Here is a 24,643-nt window from a genome sequence, read left to right on the forward strand (position 1 = left end):
CCCCACTCACCGGTGGACATCCAGGGTCAGGACATTGAGGTCGAGGACAGTTTCAGGTACCTGGGTGTTCACCTCAACAATAAACTGAACTGGACTGATCACATGAACGCCGTCTACAAGAAGGGACAGAGCCGCCTCCACCTCCTGAGGAGACTCAGCTCCTTTGGAGTGAGCAGGCCTCTGCTAAAAACCTTTTATGACTCAGAGGTAGCCTCTGCTATCCTCTACGCTGTGGTCTGTTGGGCTCCGAGCAGCACAGAGAGGGATAGGAAGAGTCTCAACAAACTGGTTAAGAGGGCCAGCTCTGTGGTGGGCTGCCCTCTTGACACTGTTGAGGAGGTGGGCGAGAGGAGGGTGCTAGCCAGGCTAGCATCCATCAGGAACAACCCCTCTCACCCACTGCATCTGACCTTGGAGAACTTGAGCAGCTCCTTCAGTCAGAGACTCAGACTCCCCCCGTGTAAGAAGGAACGCTACCGCAGCTCCTTCATCCCCACCGCAATCAGGCTGTACTATGACAACCTGTAAACACATCCTTCTGTGCAATACTTGTCTCCGTAACGTGCAATTTTTAACCCCAATGTGCAATTTAAGACCAATGTGCAATATCCTCTGCCACACAATGCATAGATCTATTTCACTTCTATAACCCGTGCACTATTTATTTTTGTTATTAGCATTACTAAACTTCATACACTTCACGACACTTTTCCACTATTTTATCTTCTTTTTGTAAATATTCATAGCTTATATTTTTAGTTTTACTACAATTGCTGTTATTTTTCCATATTTTTCTTTTTATATTGTATTCTATTTTTTATGCCGGAGGACTACGGTCCAGAAGTTTCTTTTTGCACCTTTATCCCCCAACTTGTACCTTCCTGTAAATCGAGCTGTGGTTACATGCAGTTTCTCACACATGAGATTAATAAAGTTACTCTTATTTTATCACATGCTGTGTGCTCGCTGCCTGGCATTCAGATCAGACAACGAGGCAGGGTAAAAAGCTGCAAGTACGGGCTGAGAAAAGCCATCACAGCAGCCAAGAAGCAGTACAAAGAGAAGCTGAACAGCTTATATTCCACGGCTGACGCCGGGCGGGTGTGGCAGGGCCTCCAGCACATCACAGACTACAGGGCATCCATCAGCACCATCAACGCCACTGACAGCCTCCCAGACGACCTCAACAGCTTCACACCTGCTTTAAGACCTCCAACCCCAGCACAAAGAGAAACACACACACCCGGACCACCCGACATCCCTCCCCCGTTGCAACAGTTCACATTAAGCCAGGTATGCAGAGCCCTGAGGAAAATCAACCCCTGCAAAGCAGTAGGACCACACAACAACAACTCTCCACAATTGGCTTCCACCCCAACCTCTGTGACTGGCTCCTGGACTCTCTGACTGGCAGGCCTCAGTCCGTCAGGATTGGCAACAGGATTTCAGCCAGCATCACTACCAACCCCAAAACCCACAGGGATGTTTCCTCAGCCCCATCCTCTACACCAGGGGTATCAAACTCATTTTTCTCACGAGCCGCATTGTAGTCATAGCTTCTTTCGGAGGGCCATTATGACTGTCAACCCAAATAAATGTATGAGCACCTCATATTACATACAGTATTTGCTGCAAAACAAACTGACAAATAACTCATTTTCAAATCAGTCAAGTAAAAAGTGGTCAAATATTTAAAAAAAAAATCCTATTAAAAGTGAAGGCAATTTGCAATTCTAGTAATGACACACGAATTTGATGCACAATTTGACTTCGCGGGCCACATAAAATGATGCAGCGGGCCGCATCTGGCCCCCGGGTCTTGAGTTTGACACCTGCGCTCTACACCATGTTCACTCACGACTGCGTCGCCTCCCACAAGGACCCATCATCAAGTTCGCAGACACTGCAGTGATTGGACACCTTACAGGCGGAGAGGGAGGCTACAGGAGGGAGGTGGACAGCCTGGTGTTACAGTGCAACGAAAAAAACCTCACCCTCAACACGGACTAGACAAAGGAGCAGATAGTGGACATGATGGAGGAAAGGACACCTCATCAGCCACTTTTCATCCAGTAGCTTGAAGTTGATAGGGTGAGCAGCTTCAAATACCTGGGTGTTCATATCAGTGAGGACCTCACCTGGACATTGAACACCACACAGCTGGTCAGAAAGGCTCAACAGCGGCTGTGCCTTTTTGACCAGACTTTGACTTTCTGAGGAGGCTGAGGAAGTTTGGGATTCCTCCTAAGATCCTCAGCAACTTCTACAGCTCCGTCGAGAGCATCCTGACCAGCTGCTTCTCCGTGTGGTATGGCAGCCCCACTGCCAGACCGCAAGCGGCTGCAGAGAGTGGTGAAGACGGCAGAGAGAATCACCAGGACTGCTCTGCCCTCCCTGCAGAACATCCACCATTGCAGGGTCCACAGGAGAGTGGCCTCTATCCTCAGAGACCCCACCCACCCCCAACATTGACTGTTCACACTTCTCCCCTCAGGCCCAAGGTAAAAAAGTGTAAAATGCCAAACCTCCCGCTTCAAGAACTCTTTGACTTGAAACTTGACTACTCGACCCACTTCCAAGCAAACTAGTTAAATGATTTTTTCAGCTTTTAGGACCCTCTGTCTTAAATATAATTAATGTAATTAATGACTGCATTTTACCGCGGCACCATTGAGAGCGTCCTCTCCAGCTGTATTGCTGTTTGGGGTGGCGGCTGCACTGACTACAACTTGAAGGCCCTGCAGCGCATAGTGAACACTGCTGGTAAGATTGCTGGTGCTTCGCTCCCCTCCTTGAAGGACATTTACACCTCCCATCTCACCCGCAAGGCGACCACGATTGTGAGTGATGCGAGTCACCCCGCTCACTCTTTGTTCGAGCTTCTGCCCTCTGGGAAGAGGTACAGAAGCCTGCGCTCCCGCACCTCCAGACTCTCAAACAGCTTCATACTCCAGGCTGTTAGGATCCTGAACTCGCTCCCCCGTTCTGCGTAGCGTCCTGTACTTTTTACTGTCTGAACTGTCTGAATGCACACTGGCTCTTATTATTTATTATTTGTTATTATTCTTATTTATTGTTTGTGCCTTTTTGTTTATGATGTTTTTTACTTTTGCGCTATGCTTGCTGGCTCCGTTATTTATTGTGTTATCTGTTTATTTATTATTTATTCATCACTCTTACTATTGATTGTTTGAATTTTTGCCTTCTTGTTTTTATATTGTGTCGCGTACATGTATGTCTATCGTGTTATGTGTCTCGTCACCGTGGGATAGAGGAAAACGTAATTTCGGTCTCTTTGTGTGTTGTGACATGTGGAGAGATTGACAATAAAGATGACTTTGACTTTGACTTTGACTAATAAAATTAATCCTCTGGCAGTATGCCAATAGCCTTTAAAACTGCTATTATTCAAAAATTAATTACAGTGCCTTGCGAAAGTATTCGGCCCCCTTGAACCTTTCAAGAGTTCGCCACATTTCAGGCTTCAAACATCCATCCATCCATCCATTTTCTGTACCGCTTAGTCCCCACGGGGGTCGCGGGCGTGCTGGAGCCTATCCTAGCCGTCATCTGGAAGTAGGCAGGGGACACCCTGAACCGGTTGCCAGCCATTCACAGGGCACAGAGACAAACAACCATACGCACTCACACCTAGGGCCAATTTGGAGTGCTCAATCGAACTACCAAGCATGTTTTTGGGATGTGGGAGGAAACCGGAGTGCCCGGAGAAACCCCACGCGGGCCCGGGGAGAACATGCAAACTCCACACAGGGAGGGTTGGAGGTGGAATCGAACCCGCACCCTCCAAACTGTGAGGCGGACGTGCTACCCAGTGCTCCACCGAGCCGCCTTGGCTTCAAACATAAAGATATAAAATTGTAATTTTTTGTCAAGAATCAACAACAAGTGGGACACAATCGATAAGTGGAACGAAATTGATGGGATAATTTAAACTTTTTTAACAAATAAAAAACTGAAAAGTGGGGCGTGCAATATTACCGTTTTTTTCCATGTATAATGCGCCCCCATGTATAATACGCACCCTAAAAATGGCATGTCGATGCTGGAAAAAAGCCTGTACCCATGTATAATACGCACCCAAATTTTTTTATTTATTTATTTATTTTTTAAGTCCCGATAATCGTCACACACGCATCTGGGTGTGGTGAAATTTGTCCTCTGCATTTGACCCATCCCCGTGTGATTTTGATCCATCCCCTGGGGGAGAGTGGAGCAGTGAGCAGCAGCGGCGCCACGCTCGGGAATCATTTGCTGATCTAACCCCCCAATTCCAACCCTTAATGCTGAGTGCCAAGCAGGGAGGCAATGGGTCCCATTTTTATAGTCTTTGGTATGGTCATAACTAGGCTGGATGTATTTCTTTTGTTGGCGTTGATTTCTCTGACTGCCCGTAAAGCCATCAGTTAGGTTAAAATGGAAAGAGGAAAGTGAGGTGCGGACATGTGAAAAATGCGGCTCTGTATGGGAGAGAAGTTGAAGAGGAATAAAAACACCCTTGAAAACCAAAACTTGCTCCTCGTCGTGACTCGGAGCCGCAACAAATGTTTTGGATTTTGCGTTTGCATGGAGCGTGTTTGAAGTGAACAGCAGAGACGAAAGGAACAAGGCAAAGTGTTGTGAAATAAAATATTACATGTAATACGCATTTTGTTATTTGCTGATTGTATTAAACTATCACATTCATTGTCAGTCAAGAAGAGGACTATTCGTATCGGATCCATAGTGCGCATGCGCAGTGATACTGCCTCCGTATGACGTCCAGTCCGCGATGGAGATAAAAAAAAAAAACAATATTTGACAATAACACAGGTGTCTGTTCCTGTCTTCTGTAATGTCACCCTGTCTTTTTGTTCCACTTCTTTGTCGGTCAGTCCTGTTGTTGGTTTTGTTAGAGAGTTACGTTAGTTTACCAAGTCTGTGTTTTGAGTTCCTCCAATGAACCCTGGTCCAAGCTGCACTTGGTCGCCCTGCTCCTTTCCACACTCCATCCGTGACAAGATTTTCTTCAAAAATTGTTGTACCATGATTTTCTTAAAAAAATAAAAATAAAGAAATTTAAAAAAAATTGTACCCATGTATAATGCGCACCCCAGATTTAGGGCAATAAATTAGTTAAGTTTTGCGCATTATACATGGAAAAAAACGGTATGCGGGCCCCTTTACTTTCAGTGCAGCAAAGTCACTCCAGAAGTTCAGTGAGGATCTTTGAATGATCCAATGTTGTCCTAAATGACTGATAATGATGATAAATAGAATGCAACTATGTGTAATCAAGAATCCGTATAAATGCACCTGCTCTTTGATAGTCTCAGGGTTCTGTTTAAAGGGCAGGGAGAACCATGAAGACAAAGGAAATCACCAGGCAGGTCCGAGATACTGTTGTGGAGAAGTTTAAAGCCGGATTTGGATACAAAAAGATTTCCCAAGCTTTAAACATCTCAAGGAGCACTGTGCAAGCAATTACCGTTTTTTTCCGTGTATAATGCGTAAAATTTAACTAATTTATTGTCCTAAAATCTGGGGTGCGCATTATACATGGGTACAAAAAAAAATGTTTTTTTTTTTTTTTTTTTTTAAGAAAGTCATGGTACAACAAAACCAACAACAGGACTGACCGACAAAGTCGTGGAACAAAAAGACAGGGTGACATTACCAAAGACAGGAACAGAAACCAAACAGACATCATGACAGTAACATGCAATTTATTCCTCTTCAACGTCTCTCCCATACAGAGCCACCTTTTTCACGTCCGCATGCCTTTTTCACATGTGCGCACGGAGCGCGGTGGTGCCTTCACGGGCAGTCGGAGAAATCAACGCCAACAAAAAAAATACATCCAGCCTATTTAAGACCATACCAAAGACTATAAAAATGGGACCCATTGCCTCCCTGCGTGTGTGACGATCATTTGGACTTAAAAAAAAAAAAAAAAATTAAAAGTTTTTTTTTTAAAAATTGGGTGCGCATTATACATGGGTACAGGCTTTTTTCCAGCATCAACATGCCATTTTTAGGGTGCGTATTATACATGGGGGCGCATTATACACGGAAAAAAAACGGTATATTGAAATGGAAGGAGTATCAGACCACTGCAAATCTACCAAGACCCGGCCGTCCCTCCAAACTTTCATCTCAAACAAGGAGAAGACTGATCAGAGATGCAGCCAAGAGGCCCATGATCACGCTGGATGAACTGCAGATAACTACAGCTGAGGTGGGAGAGTCTGTCTATAGGACAACAATCAGTCATGCACTGCACAAATCTGGCCTTTATGGAAGAGTGGCAAGAAGAAAGCCATTTCTCAAAGATATCCATAAAAAGTCCCGTTTAAAGTTTGCCACAAGCCACCTGGGAGACACCAAACATGTGGAAGAAGGTGCTCTGGTCCGATGAAACCAAAATCGAACTTTTTGGCCACAATGCAAAACGATATGTTTGGCGTAAAAGCAACACAGCTCATCACCCTGAACGCACTATCCCCACTGTCAAACATGGTGGTGGCAGCATCATGGTTTGGGCCTGCTTTTCTTCAGCAGGGACAGGGAAGATGGCTAAAATCGATGGAAAGATGGATGGAGCCAAATACAGGACCATTCTGGAAGAAAACCTGTTGGAGTCTGCAAAAGATCTGAGACTGGGACGGAGATTTATCTTCCAACAGGACAATGATCCAAAACATAAAGCCAAATCTACAATGGAATGGTTCACAAATAAACGTACCTAGGTGTTAGAATGGCCAAGTCAAAGTCCAGACCTGAATCCAATCGAGAATCTGTGGAAAGAGCTGAAGACTGCTGCTCACAAACGCTCTCCATCCAACCTCACTGAGCTCGAGCTGTTTTTTTGCAAGGAAGAATGGGCAATAATTCCAGTCGACTTGCAGCTGTAGTTGCAGCAAAAGGTGGCGCTACAAAGTATTAGCGCAAGGGGGCCGAATAATATTTCACGCCCGACTTTTCAGATTTTTATTTGTTAAAAAAGTTTAAATTATCCAATAAATCTCGTTGCACTTCACGATTGTGTCTCACTTGTTGATTCTCGACAAAAAATTAAAATTTGATATCTTTATGTTTGAAGCCTGAAATGTGGCGAAATGTTGAAAGGTTCAAGGGGGCCGAATACTTTCGCACTGTAACCTCCCGCTTCAAGAACTCGACCCACTTCCAGGCAAACTAGTTAAAGATTTTTTTCAGATTTTAGGATAGTCTATCTTAAATATAATTAATGTAATTAATCTAATATAATTAATCCTCTGGCAGTATGCCAACAGCCTTTAAAACCGCTATTATTCAACAATTAATTAACCTCTCGCTTCAAGAACTCTGACTTGAAACTTGACTACTCGACCCACTTCCAAGCAAACTAGTTAAAGATTGTTTTCATATTTTAGGACCGTCTGTCTTAAATATAATTAATGTAATTAATCTAATATAATTAATCCTCTGGCAGTATAACTTTAAGGCCCCTATTATTCAATTAACTGACCAAACCTCGACCCGGATCGTCTCAGTAATTCAAATCTTCTGTTCATTGCAAAAATTCTTGAAAAAGCAGCAGCTTAATGATTACATAGTTGCTAACAATCGATTTGAATATTTTCATTCTGGTTTTAGAGCTAACCACTCCACTGAGACAGCACTTGCTAAAGTGACTAAAGATCTCTTAGCTATGGATTCAAACACCTCATCGGTACTAATATTAGTGCTGCCTTCGTCACTGTCGATCACAACATATTAGATCGCCTTGAAACATGTGTTGGTATTTCGGGGTCAGCACTTTCTGGGTTTAGTTCTTATCGCTCAGAGAGGATCCACCATGGCAAAACGTCCTCTGAGCCAATTAATGTTAGATGTTGTGTCCCGCACGGATCAGTACTTGGACCTGTACTGTTTAGTATTTCTATGATTCCGCTTGGGGACATTATATTTAAATAAAAGAAAAGTTTTCACTGTTATGCCGATGGCAACCAATTTTTTAAGCTGTTTAAAATGACAAATCCGCGGGATTGTTGTAATCTCGAGGTGTGTCTTGCTGTGATTAAACAATGGATGTCGCTTAATTTCCTAATTCTTAACCCAGATACAACTGAGATGTTGATAATTTGTCCTGCTCATTGTCAGCACCTATTTAAGGAAGCCACTGTAAATTTAGATAAATGTCCAAAGTGATAATGTAACCAATGTTAGTGTAATATTTGACCAAACTCTCCTTTCAGGGATGAGAACGAGAAATGAAAAAACACTGAAAAGTAGCCGAGGTCTGGGGGCTGCATACCCCACTGGGGGGGCCGAAGGCCCCCATTGGGGGGGCTTGCGCCCCCCCACTTGCCGCAGGGGGCCAGGGGCCGCAGCCCCCCCCCAATGGGGGCCACAGGCTCTCATTGGGGGCTGCAGGGGCCAGAGGCCACTATTGGGGGCCACAGGGCCCACAGGCCCCCATAGGGGCCGCAGGGGGCCAGTGGCAATGCCCCGGAGGGGGCTCAGGGGGAAAAGCTCTCTGGAAACTCCTGAATTTTTGCAGTATCGCAACCCCAATACCATTCATTTCATCACTCAATTTCAACAGTTTTGTTGAAAAAATATTCCTGCTTGGTGGGCTACCAAGGTGAATATGATACAGTCTAGCCTCGGTTTTCGACCACAATCCATTCCAGAAGGCGGTTCGAGAAGCGAATCGGTCGATTTCCGAATCTATTTTTCCCATTACAAATAATAATATAATCGGTTCCAAGACTTTTTTTAGGCATTTTTTCATTTGCGCATTTTTGTCCGATCGCGCAACTGCAGCGCACCGCCAAACGCGCAACCATAGCGCGTCGCCGACCGCGCAACTGCACGGCGCTGGTTGCATTATTGTGACAGAGCCGTCGCTGAAATTTAGAAAATATTTTTAAACTCCTGATGTACTTTCCAAAATTGAAGTGGACCTCAGTGCGCAGGGAGCCTAATTTAGCCCGATCGCGCAACCGCAGCGCGCCGGGCGCTCACTGTCGCATTGCTTTAAGAGCGTCTTTGTGCTCCGAGTTGTAAGATGACGCTGCTCTCGAGCCCTGCCCATCTGAAGCAGTTCCTGATCCCATTCGACTTGCCCGCCCCACCCCCGCCCCAGATAAAAACAATTTTCTCAACGGATCTACACGATTCACAAAAATGATACTCCCGACGGAAAACAACACGGAAACCCGCGGACCCGCGGAAGATTCTCATCCCTGTCCTTTGAAAAAACACATTAAGAACATTACTCAAACTGCATTTTTCACCTCTGTAATATTGCTAAGATTCGTCCGATTCTTTCAACCCACCCACTCACCCATCCATCCATCTTCTTCCGCTTATCCGGGGTCAGGTTGTGGGGTTAAGCAGCTTTAGGAGGGACTCCCAGGTTTCTCTGTCCTAAGCCACTTTGTCCAGCTCATCCCGGGGTAACCCAAGACCATCCCAGGACAGCTGAGAGACCCGGGCCCTATGGGCGAAGGCCCGGCCACCAGACGCTCTCCTTTGAGCCCCACCTCCAGGCCCGGCTCCAGTGACCAGCGTCCGGGCGAGGGAAAATTAATTCCATATATTGTATTCTTCATAAGGGGTTTTATGAGCCGTGCTTTGTCTGGCCCCTCACCTAGGACCCTTTTGCCATAGGTGACCCTAGCAGGGGCATGAAGCCCCAGACAACATGGCTCCGAGGATCATAGGGACACGCAAACCCCTCCACCACGATAAGGTGATGACTCACGGAGGAAAGCCCTGCTAGTTAATCAGAATCAGCTTTAATGACCATGTTTGTGCATGACAAATTATTATACATGCGTTTGTTACGTCGCGCCTTGATTACTGTAATGTATTGTTCTCTGGTCTTCTTAAGTCTCGTATTAGAAGTCTGCAATTGGCACAAAACACTGCAGCGAGACTGCTTACAAGGATAAGAATGTTTGATCATATTACACAGATACTAGCCAACTTAATGGCTCCTGGTCCACTTAAAATCTGACTTCAAGGTTCTCTTATTAACATATAAAATATTGCATGGCTTAGCGCCTTCGTATCTCGTCGACCTACGTAGTTGTACCTTACATTCTGTCCCGAAACCTTTGTTCGCACAAGACTGGTCTGTTAGTGACCCCAAGGACCAAAAGGAGTCTGCAGGGTCAAGAACATTCTCTATTCGGGCTCCAGAGCTTTGGAATGCCCTACCAATACATATTATGCAGCCCTTCACTTTAAATTGGACATCCACTTTTTCTTTCGATTATTTTACCTTATGTGTTCTATGTCAAAGTCAAAGTCAAAGTCAGCTTTATTGTCAATCTCTCCACATGTCACAACACACAAAGAGACCGAAATTACGTTTTTCTCTATCCCACGGTGACGAGACACCCTATCTGCATCCATTGCTGGAAGGAGGATCTTCTCAAGGTTTCTCATTTTTCCCCCAGTAGTTTTTTTTCTAGTTTTTCCTTGCCCTTCTGGGAGTTTAAGATCAGGGGATGTTTGAGAATAATTGTCAATGTTCGTACATGTGAAGCCCTTTGAGACTTGTTTGTGATTTAGGGCTATATAAATAAATTTGACTTGACTTGATTATTTTTAGTTACAGTTCTTAATCTTTAATGCTCGCTATGCTAACAGTAATTACCAAGAGGCAGCCTTCACAGTTTAACTATTTAATGTATGCCAGAAAGATCAATACACAGCTGTGGAGCCTTCTCTGCGAGATTGCGGAAGAAGGTCTAACTCCTGCAAGGAGGCGACTCTGCCTAGCTTGTGATAATGTGTGACCTTGTCGTCTTAACTGAGTGACTTCTATGTATGTGCAAAGAGTGTCATAGAGAAGAAAAAGCCAAGAAAGCAAGAGAAGGGTTACAGCGATATAACGGCATAGCTCAAGCTACATAGCTAATCACATGTGCCAAAGAGACCTATTCTAACAACTTGTATGTGTGCGTGCGTAGTCCCTCAACTAGTCGCTGCTCAGCGAGGTGCTTGGCCAGATTAGATGTGCTCCCACCTTGAGCCACAGTAGTTTTAAAACAAGTCTTAGAGACAGGCTTTGCATGGTTGTCGGCAAAAAACTTCCAAGAAATTCTGTATGACACTTCGTGCATCATGCTTCTCTGTTTGAAGGCATCTTCCTTCCTCCCAGAAGGAGGCGTGTTAAGCACTTAAAGGCATTTTCCACGGCGAGCCACCATTTTTTTTAAGTACCGTATTTTCCGCCCTATAAGGCGCACCTAAAAACCTAAATTTTTATCAAAAGTCAACAGTGCGCCTTATAGTCCGGTCCGCCTTATATATGGATCAAGTGATGAATTTGTTGATCCATACTGATTGTACACAGTACTCTGCCAAAATGTTTTAGTACGTTTTAGTACGACTAGTAAATTACAAGGTCGCATCGCTTCCCAGCATTACGGTAACTGTAGTCAGGGGGCGTCACCGAATAGCTGTTGTACCCGCGAGGCTATTTCATTTCAAAATAGGCTGCTCCGTTAATGTTTCGAGTAAATCTACGGATCGATATGGAAGGGAAACATAGGTAAGTGGTACCAATGCGTTATATCGAACTTTAGTCAGTTCTGATCATTTTACAGGAGCTCGTTTGAGAGACGCGATTGTTTACACTTTGCTGAGGCTCATGGGAGATTGCGAGCTGAGGGTCATGGGTTTTTGCGGATGGCTAATGCTATAACGATAGCTGCTAAACGCGCGAGGCTATTTCATGTCAAAATAGGCTGCTCTGTTAATGTTTCGAGTAAATCTACGGATCGATATGGAAAGGAAACATAGGTAAGTAGTACCAATGCGTTAGATCGAACTTTAGTCAGTTCTGATCATTTTATAGGAGCTCGTATGAGGGACGCGATTGTTTACACTTTGCTGAGGCTCATGGGAGATTGCGAGCTGAGGGTCATGGGTTTTTGCGGATGGCTAATGCTATAACGATAGCTGCTATACGCGCGAGGCTATTTCATGTCAAAATAGGCCGCTCTGTTCATGTTTCGAGTAAATCTACGGATCGATATGGAAGGGAAACATAGGTAAGTAGTACCAATGCGTTAGATCGAACTTTAGTCAGTTCTGATCATTTTATAGGAGCTCGTTTGAGAGACGCGATTGTTTACACTTTGCTGAGGCTCATGGGAGATTGCGAGCTGAGGGTCATGGGTTTTTGCGGATGGCTAATGCTATAACGATAGCTGCTATACGCGCGAGGCTATTTCATGTCAAAATAGGCCGCTCTGTTCATGTTTCGAGTAAATCTACGGATCGATATGGAAGGGAAACATGGGTAAGTAGTACCAATGCGTTAGATCGAACTTTAGTCAGTTCTGATCATTTTATAGGAGCTCGTTTGAGAGACGCGATTGTTTACACTTTGCTGAGGCTCATGGGAGATTGCGAGCTGAGGGTCATGGGTTTTTGCGGATGGCTAATGCTATATTGATAGCTGCTATACGCGCGAGGGTATTTCATGTCAAAATAGGCTGCTCTGTTAATGTTTCAAGTAAATCTACGGATCGATATGGAAGGGAAACATAGGTAAGTAGTACCAATGCGTTAGATCGAACTTTAGTCAGTTCTGATCATTTTATAGGAGCTCGTATGAGAGACGCGATTGTTTACACTTTGCTGAGGCTCATGGGAGATTGCGAGCTGAGGGTCATGGGTTTTTGCGGATGGCTAATGCTATAACGATAGCTGCTATACGCGCGAGGCTATTTCATGTCAAAATAGGCCGCTCTGTTCATGTTTCGAGTAAATCTACGGATCGATATGGAAGGGAAACATAGGTAAGTAGTACCAATGAGTTAGATTGAACTTTAGTCAGTTCCAATCATTTTATAGGAGATCGTTTTAGAAACGCAATTGTTTACAGAGGGCTCGTTAGTTATTGGCTAGTGGGTGCATACCGCAACCCTAGTCAACCTCAGTTTGTTGCAGTAAAGCTTCTATTTTATGCGTCTTATAGGCCGGTGCGCCTTATATATGGACAAAGTTTTAAAATGGGCCGTTCATTGAAGGTGCGCCTTATACCCCGGTGCGCCTAATAGGGCGGAAAATACGGTACATGATATGAGCCATTTTAACAGTACCGGTATCACGTGCAACACTACAATTGACCCCTACATACCTTAACATTGCCTTTGGCCATGTGTTGCAGAATCCAGATGCGGTGGGACCATGCATTGTAGTTGCTGGGATAACGACATGCAGCATCAGAGCAGACATTTAGCTCTTTGTGGAGCATTGGAGCAAGATGGTAATTGAACTTCTGACTCCTTTTTAAATCTGCCTGCTCTGCTTCACCCGGTTGCTTCTTTCCATCACAATCCACATCTGAGGGGCCTCTCAGGATTTGCTGCAGCACCCAGCGTCTGCAAAGAGGCATTACTGTTCATCATTTGTCTAATCAAGTCATGTTGTTGGTAAAACACCATTTACAAATAATTAACAACATAAAAATGAGACATTTAATAATGGGTACCTCTCAAGTTAAGGTCACCTTAAAACATAATAAAAATATGTAAACATATTAAGAATGCTATAAAAGTAAAATTAATCAAGTCTGTCAAGTAGCCTGGTGGTACAAGATGGTGTACAATTGGGTATCGAATTTGGCCCAGGCACATTGGCTCTTCTAAAACATGAAGTAGTTCCAAAATGTCACCAGGAGATGGTGTTAAAGCTTGACATAGGGGTGACCTGATGGAACCTAACAAATCTGATAAATTAAATTGTTAGGAATTGGGAAGACACAAGCTGTTCAAACACGTAACAACACACAATTTTGGAAAAGGATTTTGCTATGCCATAATTTTAAACTGTAACAGTTTGAGCAATATCAATATAGATGTACAAGTTAGAAGAACCCATTATAATGGCTAAGTATGATTATCTGTTACCGTTTTCTTCCGTGTATAATGCGCCCCCATGTATAATGCGCACCCTAAAAATGGCATGTTGATGCTGGAAAAAAGCCTGTACCCATGTATAATACGCACCCAATTTTTATGATTTAAAAATTCTTTTTTTTTTTTTTCAAGTCCTAATGATCGTCACATACGCAGGGAGGCAATGGGTCTCATTTTTATAGTCTTTGGTATGGTCTTAACTAGGCTGGATGTAATTTTTTTTGTTGGCGTTGATTTCTCCGACTGCCCGTAAAGGCACCACCGCGGTCAGTGCGGACATGTGAAAAAGGCGTGCGGACGTGAAAAAGGCGGCTCTGTATGGGAGAGACGTTGAAGAGGAATAAAAACACCCTTGGAAACCAAAACTTGCCCCTCGTCGTGACTCGGAGCCGCAACAAATGTTTCGGATTTGTGTAGAGTACATTGTGACAGCAAACGAGCAGGTGATCGAGCAAGCGTCTGATACGAGAGCATTGCGGTCGTATGGACCATGATTTTCTTAAAAAAAAATAATAATAAAAAATAAAAATAAAATTTTTTAAATTTAAAAAAAATTGTACCCATGTATAATGCGCACCCCAGATTTTAGGACAATAAATTAGTTAAATTTCGCGCATTATACACGGAAAAAAACGGTAATTTTTCTTTTTTTTTTTTTTTTTTTTTTAAGAAAGTCATGGTACAACAAAATCAACAGGACTGACCGACAAAGTCGTGGAACAAAAAGACAGGGTGAGATTACCAAAGACAGGAACAGAAACCAAACAGACATCATGACAGTAACACATGCAATTTATTCCTCTTCAACGTCTCTCCCATACAGAGCCGCCTTTTTCACGTCCGCATGCCTTTTTCACATGTGCGCACGGAGCGCGGTGGTGCCTTCATGGGCAGTCGGAGAAATCAACGCCAAAAAAAAAAAATACATCCAGCCTATTTAAGACCATACCAAAGACTATAAAAACGGGACCCATTGCCTCCCTGCGTATGTGACGATCATTGGGACTTAAAAAAAAAATAAAATAAATAAATAAATAAATAAAAAATAAAAAAAAAATAAAAATTGGGTGCGCATTATACGTGGGTACAGGCTTTTTTCCAGCATCAACATGCCATTTTTAGGGTGCGTATTATACATGGGGGCGCATTATACACGGAAAAAAACGGTATTATACATTGTTTTGGGTTATTTTCCCTGCAATTACTATGTTTCCCCAGTAGCGCCCGCCAGCACATTTACTCCCGGAAGCCGAGTCAGAAAGCTCGGTGCGTGTACGCACTAAGTAGTACGGACCCGGCGCACTCCGCGCTCTATTTCCATCAGTGCCGAATTTCTAGTGTGGGCTGTGACGTCAGCATTCTCGTAATTCACGCACTGAGCTTTCAGATACAGTTTTACGCCAAAGCCAACCACAAACCTTCCCCTGGAATCCCTCCATCAAAATGAGTGGCCCAGGGAAAAGAAAGGTGGACACTGATTGCTGAGAAACGGTTGCAAGGAGTAGAATATTTGCTGTCACTTTGCTACAAAGCATGCTAACTGTGCGAGGAGTCAACACATGAATGAGTGGCTACAGTGGAGATGTTGACAGCTAATTTGAAAACTCAGCAAAACTTTTTTCACCGACAAACTGCGGATCAAAAGTCAAGTACAGTGGCAAGTTTATGATGCACCATCTATTTTTGACTAATCTTAACTTTTAAAGTTTTTAAGGCCGACTTTGAGGAAGTGTTTCCTGTTTCCTTATTTCTGTCACCAGGTGTTTGTGAGTTAAATCTCTGCTCTGATTTTCAGTAAATCTGTCACCGTGTTGCCTTTTTGATTTCTTTATTAGTAATTTCTATATTAGCACTTTATTTAGATGCATTCTTTCACTGATTCTTCAAGATTATGTATTTGGTCAGAATGTTTGCCGTTTGATGTGATTTCACCTCATTAGATAAACATCTTTCATAAGTCTGACATGCAGGCGCTGAAGTGATGAAACTGTTATTCATAATAGCAGTGTCTTATTTAATGAGAATCAGTGATAGTAGTTTTTCGGTGAAATATTTTTTTAATGCTATTAATAAATGCATTTGTTTCCAAAAAGCGTTTTTTGAATATTCATGCTTTACTTCCCTACTAAAGGCCAAAACCATTTATGCAATGACCTTTACATGTCGTTTATATTACTTCCCACAAACACTACATCCATCTGCTCCTTGTTTGGCCCCCCGGTCAAAATTTAGAAGCCTAGAAGCCAATTCGACCTGCAAGTCAAAAAGTTTGCCGACCCCTGTGCTAGACAAACAGTGGACTATCCTTTGAGCGAATGCTAGCTTGAGAACAAAGCTGCTCGATGAAGCAAAGGCTCAGTTTAGCGCCGTACCAGACTCAATCCTTTTAACTGTTGGGAAATATGTCAAATATTATCATTAGATTCTATGGAGGATCTTTGCTGTATGTGACAGTTTGACCTTGTGCCCAGAAATTTGCAACCGCAATGGAATGTTAAGAGAACAATGGTGGTTTTCATGGCTCAGGAGCATATGGCTGGAGCCATTAATCGCTTCAAACAATAACATCCTGGTTTGAAAAATAACATCGTTGAGATGTCCATAATGCTCGTTTGAAACAATGACATCCTTGTTTTTCTAAAATCATGAGATGTGCGAAGCTATGCATTTGCGTAAACTCCACCCATTGCATTTATTCAATTAAAAGCGGCCAGCCTGTAGCTGGAGCGCGGTTCGGGCCATACATCCTGTGTGTGTGTCTCGGGCGCCCTCCTGCAGGAGTTGTTGTCCTGATGAAGACAACTCTTGGGTCTGGAAAAATTTGTGCAAATGTTGACAAACAACAGCCGCCTTCTACTTAATGACTGATTTCAGGTTCTTCATTCGTTTAAGCCTTCTTAAATTATAAGAAAATCAACAAAGTGGTGCCCTTGTGGCAGTTGATTGCATTTCTGATAGTAGAATTTTGCCACCATTAACTAAATAATTATTTAACTACCGTTTTTTTCCGTGTATAGTGGGCAAAATTTAACTCATTTATTGTCCTAAAATCTGGGGTGCGCATTATACATGGGTACAAAAAAAAATTAATTTTTTTTTTTTTTTTTTTAAGTCCCAATGATCGTCACACACGCAGGGAGGCAATGGGTCCCATTTTTATAGTCTTTGGTATGGTCTTAACTAGGCTGGATGTAATTTTTTTTTGTTGGCGTTGATTTCTCCGACTGCCCGTAAACGCACCACCGCGCTCCGTGCGCACTGCAAGCCTTGTCTGATACGAGAGCATTGGGGTCGCATGGAGCGTGTTTGAAGTGAACAGCAGAGAAGAAAGGAACAAGGCAAAGTGTTGTGAAATAAAATATTACCTGTAATACGGATTTAGGTAGAGAACTGAACTCTCGCTCTTTATATAGCTGATGTGTCTTGCGCATCTGTAATGGCGGCCTCCGTATAATATCCGGTTTGCGTGTGTGCGCGTGTGCGTGTGTGTGCGAGAGCGAGAGAGAGCGAGAGAGAGAGCGCGAGAGAGAACGCTCAACCGTAGCGCGCCGCCGACCGCCTAACTGCACCGCGCTGGTCGATTGTGACAGAGCCGTCGCTGAAATTTAGAAGATATTTTTAAAGTCCTGATGTACTTTCTAAAATTTAAGTGGACCTCAGTGCGCACTGCGCAGGGAGCATAATTTGGTGCAGCGCGCCGGGCGCTCACTGTCGCATTGCTTAAAGAGCGCCTTTGTGTTTTAGGATGAACAGCAGAGACCAAAGGAACAAGGCAAAGTGTTGTGAAATAAAATATTACCTGTAATACGCATTTTGTTATTTGCTGATTGAAACTGCTAATTAAACTGTGAATTGAAACTAATAGGAAGAAAACAACTCTCGCTCTTTATATAGCTGACGTGTCTTGCGCATCCGTTCTGTGCATTTTATTTCACTACACTTTGCCTTGTTCCTTTCTTCTCTGCTGTTCACTTCAAACACGCTCCATGCGACCGCAATGCTCTCGTATCAGACAAGGCTTGCTCGATCACCTGCTCGTTTGCTGTCTGTCACAATGTACCCTACACAAATCCGAAACATTTGTTGCAGCTCCGAGTCACGACGAGGGGCAAGTTTTGGTTTCCAAGGGTGTTCTTATTCCTCCTCAACGTCTCTCCCACACAGAGCCGCCTCTTTCCCGTGCGCGCGCGGAGCGGGGTGGCGCCTTTACGGGCAGTCGGAGAAATCAACGCCAACAAAAAAAATTACATCCAGCCTAGTTAAGACCATACCAAAGACTATAAAAATGGGACCCATTGCCTCCCTGTGTGTGTGACGATCATTGGGACTTAAAAAAAAAAAAAAAAAAAAAAAAAAAAAACAATTAAAAATTCATACAAATTGGGTGCGTATTATACATGGGTACAAGCTTTTTTCCAGCATCAGCATGCCATTTTTAGGGTGTGTATTATACATGGGGCGCACTATACACGGAAAAAAACGGTAATTGATAATTACCGTAATTTTCCATGTATAATACGCACCCTAAAAATGGCATGTCGATGCTGGAAAAAAGCCTGTACCCATGTATAATACGCACCCAAATTTTGACTCCTACTTAAGTCCGTAAACGTAAAATTATTTCAGAAAAAATATCACCTTTGAGAACAACCGGATGTTATTCTGCCGGTCAGTATCACTGCGCATGCGCTAGCAAACTCGATCGCGGAGAAATGTTTCGGAATTGTGTAGGGTACATTGTGACAGCAAACGAGCAGGTGATCGAGCAAGCGTCTGATAGGAGAGTATTGTGTTTGTATGGCGCGTGTTTGAAGTGAACAGCAGGGAGGAAAGGAACAAGGCAAAGTGTTGTGAAATAAAATATTGCCTGTAATACGCATTTAGGTAGAGAACTGAACTCTACCTAAACTCTATAAGTCACGTTTTTTTTCATAGTTTGGGTGCGGCGGCGACTTATACTCAGGAGCGACTTATATATGTTTTTTTTCACAAATTTGTACTTGATCATTCACACATCACTTACTTACAAGTATAGTTGACCACTTCACATGTTATTTTTAGTATAGTTGATCACTTCACATGCTTTGATATCTTTATCTTGAACATATTCAAAACATGAAAAATAGAGAGAAAAAATCTAATAAAATAACACTTTAAAGCGCCATATCCTCTGGACATGTCCTCTGTCACCAGGATGACATAAAGGACGAGAAATTTGATCGATGGATTTAATTATTTGGAGTGACACAAATGGTTTGATAATATTGTTGTTTATGTGATAGTTATTTAAGATATAGTTTATATATCGTTATATGGGCCTGTGGAATAATTTGTAGTGCAACCGCCGTCAACGGCGCGGACCCGGCATTGTTGACATAAAGGACGATTGATGGATTTAATGATTTGGAGTGACACAGCTGGTTTGATAAAGGTGTTATTTATGTTATAGTTATTTGGATAACTGTCAATGTTACGTCAGGCCCGTTCTCAGCTCTTTCAGCTCAGACATTGTGTTGCCTTTTTCTTTCTTTATTTGCCAGTCACGTCTACGCTGGAGCTATGCATGTAGCTCGCTAGTTTAATGTAACTTAGCGCTTTTGCATGAATAAAATTAGCATGAACAGACCCTCCTCATGGAAAATGCTAGAAGAAATGCATAAAAGCGACGACGAAAGAGAAACTGAGAAAGTGTGTGGCGAAGGATATCTAACGCTATTCCAATCAGACACTGAGGAGGAAGACTATGATGGTTTCAGTGCACAGGAAGATGACTTTTTTAAGCAGCCCTGTTAGTGCTGTGCTACCATGTTGCTGTATTACCGCTGCGTCTCAGTGACCTTTACCGGTATGTTTTTCTTTAATCCAGCCCTATTAGTGCTGTGTTGCTGCGGTATTACTGCCGCGTCACAGGCAGCGTTTAGAAAGACATGTTAATTTATGTTATTAAAACTTTAAAAAGGCTTTCTGTGTACCGTCTTTCTTTGTAAATAACTCGCGTGCACATGCGGCTATGTCATGTCTCGTCGCCAGTTTTGTGATGTGTATAGGTGTGTGCTCGCCCCCCCCCCTTCCTGTGTGCCCTTGATTAGTGTAATCACACTCACCTGCCTCTTGTTAACTGTGTTGTATTTAAGTTCTGTTAGTGTAGCACTCGCTGTCGGAGCATTGTGCATGCTGTTGCTGCTGTCATGGAATGCCACGCTGTCCGTTTTGTCTCACGTCGCTGTTCGGTTCCTGTTATTGATTTTGCCAGTAAGTTATGTTAGTTGCCGAGTATGTCTTTTGAGTTTGCTGCAATAAACCCTGATCCAAGCTGCACTTGGTCGCCTCGCTCCATCTCCACCATCCACACATCCGTTCGTGACAGAATGCTCCGACCACTACAGCGACCAGTGCTCGGACCTTCTTCCACCATCAGCTCCCACTGCGACGCCCGATCGACGTCCATCGTCCGAGCATGTTCCAGCGCTATCGGCTCCGCTGTCGCCATCGGGCTTCGCTCCAGCGACGCCGGCTCCACAGCCGCCATCGGGACCTTGCTCCAGCGACGCCGGACTCGCGGCCGCCATCGGAGTTCCTCCCGGCGCCATCGGCTGCGGAAGTCATCGGAATTTGCTGCCGCGACGCCGGACACGTGGCCGCCATTGGAGTGCCCCTCGGCGTCATCAGACTCGCGGTCGCCATCGGAGTGCTTCTGGCGACCGCAGCTTTGCGGCCGCGATCAGACTCCGCTGCCGCGACGCCGGACCCGCGGCCGCTATCGGAGTGCCTCCCGGCGTCATCAGACTCTCGGTCGCCATCGGGCTCCACCCCAGCGTCGCAGGGCCCTTTGACGTCGCCCGACTTCAAGCCAGCTGCACCGGACCGGCAATCATCCTACTGCTGCGGCGCGTGGAGTCTCTTGCTGCTGCCACAGCTCCGCCTTACGAATGCCGCTGATCGCGGTCCGGACTTTCGAGTGCCGCTGATTGCAGCGAGGACTTTTTTTTTTAGCAGCCCGAGTGCGGGTTTTGCGTGAGTTGCCGCCCGAGTGCGGTTCGGTTCCCTTCGTCGCCGCCCGAGTGCGGTTCGGTTCCCAAAGTCACCGCCCGAGCGCGGTTCTGTCCCCCAAGTCGCCGTCCGAGAGCGGTTCTGTCCCCCAAGTCGCCGCCCGAGCGCGGTTCTGTCCCCCAAGTCCCCGTCCGAGAGCGGTTCTGTCCCCCAAGTCGCCGCCCGAGTGCGATTCTGTGCCCCAAGTCGCCGCCCGAGTACGGTTCTGTGCCCCAAGTCGCCGCCCGAGTGCGGTTCTGTGCTCCAAGTCGCCGCTCGAGTGCGGTTCGGTTCCCAAAGTCACCGCCCGAGCGCGGTTCTGTCCCCCAAGTCCCCGTCCGAGAGCGGTTCTGTCCCCCAAGTCACCGTCCGAGAGCGGTTCTGTCCCCCAAGTCACCGTCCGAGAGCGGTTCTGTGCCCCAGGTTGCCGGCGTTTGCGGTTCTGTCCCTGAGTGGCCGCCGTTTGCGGTTCTGTTTCCCTGGGTTGCCGCCGAGTGCGGTTCTGTCCCCAAGTCGCCGTTCGAGAGCGGTTCTGTGCCCCCGGTTGCCGCCGTTTGCGGTTCTGTCCCTGAGTGGCCGCCCTTTGTGGTTCTGTCCCCCAAACCGCTGCCGATTGTGCGTCAGTGTGTGCCGCGAGTGTGGCCCTGGGCCCCTGACCGCCGCTGCGTGCAGTTCTGTTCCCCAAGTCACCGCCCGAGTGCGGTTCATTTCCCCTCGTCGCCGCCCGAGTGCGGTTCTGTTCCCCTCGTCGCCGCCCGAGTCCGGTTCTGTGCCCCAAGCCGCCGCCCGAGTGCGGTTCAGGCTATTTCAGAGACCAGTAGGGTCGTCTGGACTTGTGCGCAGACCCCCCCGGGGTTGGGTCATTTGGGACGTCGGGAGCCGTCCCTTGTGGGGGGAGGGTTCTGTCATGTCTCGTCCTCAGTTTTGTGATGTGTATAGGTGTGTGCTTGTCCCCCCCTTCCTGTGTGCCCTTGATTATTGTAATCACACTCACCTGCCTCTTGTTTTTGGCAATATAGCATCCCCAAAACCATTAATTTCATCACTTGTTAAAAAAAGATTCCCGCTTGGTGTGCTACCAAGGTGAATATAATAGTCAAGCCTCGGTTTTCGACCACAATCCGTTCCAGAAGGCGGTTCGAGAAGCAAATCGGTCGAATTCCGAATCTATTTCTCCCATTACAAAGAATGGTATTTTTTTTCATCCGTTCCAAAACTTTTTTTAACCATTTTTTCATTTGTGCATTTTTGTCCTATCGCCCAACCGTAGTGCGTCGCAGACCGCGCAACTGCCCCGCGCTGGTTGCATTATTGTGACAGAGCTGTAGCTGAAATTTAGAAAATATTTTTAGACTTCTGATGTACTTTCCAAAATTCAAGTGGACCTAAGTACGCAGGGAGCCTAATTTTGTCCGATCGCGCAACTGTCGCGCACCGCCGAACGTGCAAATGTAGCGCGCTGATTGCATTAGTGTGACAGAGCCGTCGCTGAAATTTAGAAAATATTTTTAAAGCCCTGATGTACTTTCCAAAATTTAAGAGGACCTCAGTGCGCAGGGAGCTTAATTCAGTCCGATCGTGCAACCGCAGCGCGCCGGGCGCTCACTATTGAATCTACACGATTCACAAAAATGATACTCCTGACGGAAATAAACACGGAAATCCGCGGATCCGCGGAAGATTCTCATCCCTGTATATTTTAGATTTTACTTTGACTTCAGGAACCCTGCACGGGCCAGTCAGACTATAAAAGCTAAAATTGTGGCCAGCAGGCTTTATCTTCCCTAATTTTGCATGATGACAATTTCCTATAGTAGTCACATGGCAGATGTTAGGCAGTCTCACCGATGTATCCACGTCTCCGGGCTCTTGGGGAATTTGGTGAGTGCCAACTTGCCCAAGTAGAGGTCCATTTCCGCAGTAAGAACTCCACGCTGAATTAACTCCTTCCTGTAAGTCATATCAGAATAGATATATACGCGCAGTGCACCTTTCACACAAATCTATAGGGCTGGGTGGTAATTCATTATCAATAGACACATGACCAGTATTGAGGAAGAAGAATGTCTTCGATAAACATATGATAGAAATAAATTAGAAAATAAACTACCGACCCTGGCATTATGTGTGATGTAAGCAGTGCCCGAAGACGCAGCTAAATCAATGAAGTAGAAGCAGAGGTACTGGGTGTGACATCTGGACAGCGGAAGGATGGCAAAGAGACTTGGTGGACAAATCTAAAGGGCTGGGCGATTATTCATTATCAATAGACGCATGACTAGTATCGAGGAAATAAATGCCTTCGATAAACGTTCAATAGAAATGAATTAGAAAGCAAACCACTGACACTGGCTTTATGTGTGTTGTAAGCAGTGCGCGAAGACGCAGCTAAATCAATGACGTACAAGCAGAGGTACTGGATGTGACATATTGACAGCGGAAGGAAGACAAGGAGACTTGGTGGTGGAACACCGACGTCTAGTAAAGCATAGGGAGAAAGAGGATGTCAAAAAAGAAGTCAGCATGATGAAGAAAGTAGACCGTTGTACAAGGAGATTTGGCGAAATAGGAAAAGAGAGGCTCCAAAAGCTAAAGAACAGGCATATAGTGAGATGTACAAGAAGTTGAAAAGTAAAAAAGGAGGAGAGGACTTGTACGCATTGGCCAGACAAAGGGACAGATCTGGAAAAGATGTGTAGCAGGTTAGGGTAATTAAAGATTTAGATGGCAATGTTCTGACAAGTGAGGGAAGTGTGTTGGGAAGGCGGAAGTGATATTTTGAGGAGATGATGAATAAAAAAAAGAGTGGAAAGGCAGTTGGCCCAGTTGGCAAGTTAGTATAGAGACATGGAAATGTCTAGGATAGCATTGGAGTTTCTAACCAGAGTGGTTAATAAAATCTTGGAAAGTGAGTAGATGCCTGAGGAGTGGAGACAACGTGTGCAGGTTCCTATTTTTAAGAACAAGGGTGATGTGCAGAACTGCAAGAACAACAGACGCACGCATACTACTAAACCTTCTAAGCATGTGGTGAGGACTATGAGGAAATTGACAGTGGAGTCAAAGCAGGACCTCCAGGCCTGCTGTGACTGCACCGATTGGGGTGTTTTTGAAGCTGCAGCTTGAGACCTGCATGAACTCACCAATACTGTGACATCCTACATTAGCTTTTGTGAGGACTAGTGTGTGCAGACTAAGACCTTCTGCGCGTACAACAACAATAAACCTCAGGATGCTGCGCAAAGCCAAGGATAAGGCCTACAGGAGTGGCTACAGCAGATTCCAGGAACAACATCAGACATCTCAGTCCAGAAGAGTGCAGTGCTAGGAACAGCCAAAATACTGCGCAGAACCCTCAAGCTCCCAGGCCTCTGGTAGAGGACCCGAGCTTGGAGTGGAAAAAAACACCCGCGGAGGGTGAGAGGGGAATTTTTATATGTGTGTGATGTAAGCAGTGCCTGAAGACACAGCTAAATCAATGAAGTAGAAGCAGAGGTACTGGGTGTGACATCTGGACAGCAAATTTAGGCAAAATGGGTGAGCCTGCCACATCATTTTTTTCACCTTGATTTTTGGGGTGTCTATATACTGAGCCCTCTGGAGGCTGAAAACTTATTTCCATCAATAGATGTGGCATCCTTTACACGATTCACGAAATTACTTTCGGCGGAAAAAAACACGGAAAT

General features: G+C 44.9%; 1 protein-coding gene across 6 annotated transcripts in view; it reads right to left on the reverse strand.

Moving 5' to 3' along the window:
• ptar1 (protein prenyltransferase alpha subunit repeat containing 1) overlaps nt 1-24,643 on the reverse strand; it is a 105,636-nt gene that overhangs the window by 36,170 nt on the left and 44,823 nt on the right. For 5 of the 6 annotated variants that reach the window (XM_061278291.1, XM_061278290.1, XM_061278293.1 and 2 more), the window contains 2 exons: nt 22,803-22,907; nt 13,148-13,391 (listed from right to left, as the gene is read on the reverse strand). In XM_061278291.1, the coding sequence (XP_061134275.1) occupies nt 13,148-13,391; nt 22,803-22,870 (312 nt within the window). In that variant the 5' untranslated portion in view covers nt 22,871-22,907. The remainder of the gene's footprint in view (nt 1-13,147; nt 13,392-22,802; nt 22,908-24,643) is intronic. The other variant, XM_061278287.1, reaches the window with a different exon arrangement.

The sequence above is a fragment of the Syngnathus typhle genome, linkage group LG5 (genome assembly GCF_033458585.1).
Source record: "Syngnathus typhle isolate RoL2023-S1 ecotype Sweden linkage group LG5, RoL_Styp_1.0, whole genome shotgun sequence".
NCBI classification, from domain to species: domain Eukaryota; kingdom Metazoa; phylum Chordata; class Actinopteri; order Syngnathiformes; family Syngnathidae; genus Syngnathus; species Syngnathus typhle.